The sequence below is a fragment of the Tupaia chinensis genome, unplaced genomic scaffold (assembly GCF_000334495.1).
Source record: "Tupaia chinensis unplaced genomic scaffold, TupChi_1.0 Scaffold000659_1, whole genome shotgun sequence".
Classification (NCBI taxonomy): domain Eukaryota; kingdom Metazoa; phylum Chordata; class Mammalia; order Scandentia; family Tupaiidae; genus Tupaia; species Tupaia belangeri.
Window position 1 is genome coordinate 375807 of NW_006160181.1, and position 2828 is coordinate 378634.

The 2828-nt window shown below is 44.4% G+C and overlaps 1 protein-coding gene across 1 annotated transcript in view; it reads left to right on the top strand.

The window, feature by feature from the left end:
- NUP210L (nucleoporin 210 like) overlaps nucleotides 1-2828 on the top strand; it is a 169517-nt gene that overhangs the window by 129154 nt on the left and 37535 nt on the right. Inside the window, exon 30 of the mRNA XM_006159801.2 lies at nucleotides 2025-2199. Coding sequence (XP_006159863.1) covers nucleotides 2025-2199 — 175 coding nt within the window. The remainder of the gene's footprint in view (nucleotides 1-2024; nucleotides 2200-2828) is intronic.

Sequence of the window (2828 nt, forward strand, 5' to 3'; positions counted from 1 at the left end):
GTTTCCCTCTACCGTCGACTACATGGGAGTCCAGCGACATAGCCATTATGCCACCGGCTTGTCCACCCAGATTTGATTTTTTAATAATATTCCAGAGGGTACGTGTGCTCTCCCAAGAGACAGACAAAGAGGGAAAATGAGAAAGCACCCCCCCATGGGACCTGGGGACATGGGACATGGCTACACCACAATTTTTTCTCTTTTCTTTTCCCTCCTTTTGGGCTTTTGGGCATACACATATGTGCCCAGCATGTTTTCCAAACTGCCAGGCCCAGATCTTGAACTGAACATTGGTTCTGTGGAATTCAATATCCTGCAGTACCACATGACCAACTGACCAATATATTTGAGTTTTAAGGACTGCAGATGGCATAATGGTTACATCAAGGGACTCCCACATGGCTGACTGTTGTTCGAATCCCAGACTCAGCAGCTTGAAATTCATGCTGGGCACATGTGCATGCATCACCAAAATCCCAAGAGGAGAATGGAGGAGAGGGGAAAGCAATGTGACCATCCCCCTAGGGAGTGATTTCTCACTTTCTGTCTCTCTGTCTCTCCAGTGAGTGCATGTGTCCTACAGCAAAAATCTCTCTTTGAAATAAAAAACTGGGAGGGATCAGCAGTTGGCATAATGGCTATCTCACTGGACTCCCATGTAGTCAACTGCGGTTCGAGTCCTTAACCTGGTGGCTTAAACTCATACCAGGTACATGTGCATACATGCCCAAGATCCCAAGAGAATGGAGGAAAAGGGATTGTGGCATGGCCATCTGCCCTGGGGGGCAATTTCTCACTTTCTGTCTCTCTGTCTTTCTGGCGACTGCACATGTCCTATAGCAAAAACCTCTCAGGAAAAAAAAAAGAAGAAGAAGAAAAACTGGAAAATATTTTTTAAAGAATTATCTTATTCAACTTTATTTATTTACTTACTTATTTTAATTTGACCAGAGAGGGATAGGGAGAGACAGAGGGAAAGTGAGAAAGCAAGCCACCAGTTCTGGGACTTGAATTGGGTCCGGGACTCGAACCGTGGTAGCCTATGTGGGAGTCCAGCACCTTAATCACCACACCACCTGCCAGTCCCAAGATCTGATTTTTAAAGAGATAAACATAATCCAGAGAATTATAATTGCCATCTGAGGAACAAATAAGCACACAACATGAAGAATAGCAAGCAGCTTCCTCAAGTACAACCTCTAACTATAATCTTGGCAGTCTACTCCTTTCTCTCTAGTAGGACTGGGCCCCCAAAAGATGTCACTTGCGGGGCCAGCAGGTGGTGTTTTGTTTGGGGTACTGGACTCCCACATGGCTAACAATGGTTTGAATCTCAGACCTGGTGGCTTGCTTTCTCACTTTCTCTCTCTCTCTCTGTCTCTCTCTCTGATGAGTGTATATGCCCTGCAAAATTTTTTTTATATAAGTTAAGTTTTTTAAAAGAATTATTTATTTAAGGGACCAGCAGTTAGCGTAATGGCTATGTCGCTGGACTCCCATGTAGTCGACCGCAGTTCGCATCCCAGACCCGGTGGCTTAAAACTCACGCCGGGCACGTGTGTGTGCATGCCTAAGATCCCGAGAGGAGAATGGAGGAGAAGGGATTGTGGAGTGGCCATCCCCACTGGGGGGTGATTTCTCGCTTTCTGTCTCTCTGTCTCTCTCTGTCTGTCTGGTGAGCGCACACGCCCTATAGTGAAAAACCTCTCCAAAAGAAAAAAAAAAGAATTATTTATTTAACTTTATTTATTCATTTATTTTTCATTTGGACCAGAGGGAGAGCAACACACACACACACACACACACACACACACACACACACACACACACCGAGAGAGAGAGAGAAAAACCACACCACCAGTTCTGGGACTTGAACTGTGGTTAGACATGTGGGTGTGTCTAGTGCCTTAGCCACCACACCACCTGCTGGTCCCATCCCTATAGCAAATTTTAAAAATAATAATAATAAATACAGTAAATAATTCTTTTTTTAAAAAATGCCACTTGCTCCATTTGTTCCCTAGGGAAGGCGCTGCCATTGTGAGTTCCCGTGTTCTCAAGTGTTTCCCTAATTCATCTGTCATTGAAGAGGATGGCCAAGGACTCCTGAAAGCTGGTTCCATTGCAGGTACTGCTGTGTTGGAAGTCACTTCTATAGAACCTTTTGGAGTCAACCAAACAACTATAACTGGCGTCCAGGTGAGTTCAGAGATTTACTTAAAAAAATAAAAGGAATACCAGAGCCTGAAGAGGTAGGTTTCCTTTTTTTAAGGACTAGAGAGAGCCTTGTAATATAGTGGTTGAGCACTGTGCATGAGAAGCCGCATCCTGCATGGCTGACTGCAGTTCTAATTCTGGCTCCTGTGGCTTGAAAAACCATCAGGCACTGTGCATGCATGCCCAAAATCCTGGCCGGATGGAGAAATGGAGGACAAATGATTGTGGAGTGACCACGCCTCATGGGGGGAGAGGGTACTTTCTCTCTCTAACAAGCACACGCACACTCTGGCAAATAGAAGAGAAATAGAAACTTTGACCCAGGCACAGCGATATAACATAGCACTCTGTGACCCTGGAAACCATTTAGATTGTAATTCAGTTCCTGGGTTGGCTTACACACTGAGTGTGTGTCTGTGATCCTGCTGACTGGGAGAGATGAGGGCAGATCATGGTATGAGACCCTCTTGAGGGTGCTTCTCACCCATGAAATAAATAAATAAACTTGGAAAAAATAAAAGAACTAGAAACTTCTGAAACTCAGAGATGAACTTTAGGATAAGAGGCCAATCTTTTTTTTTCCTTCTTCTTTTGGAGAGGTTTTTTTTTTT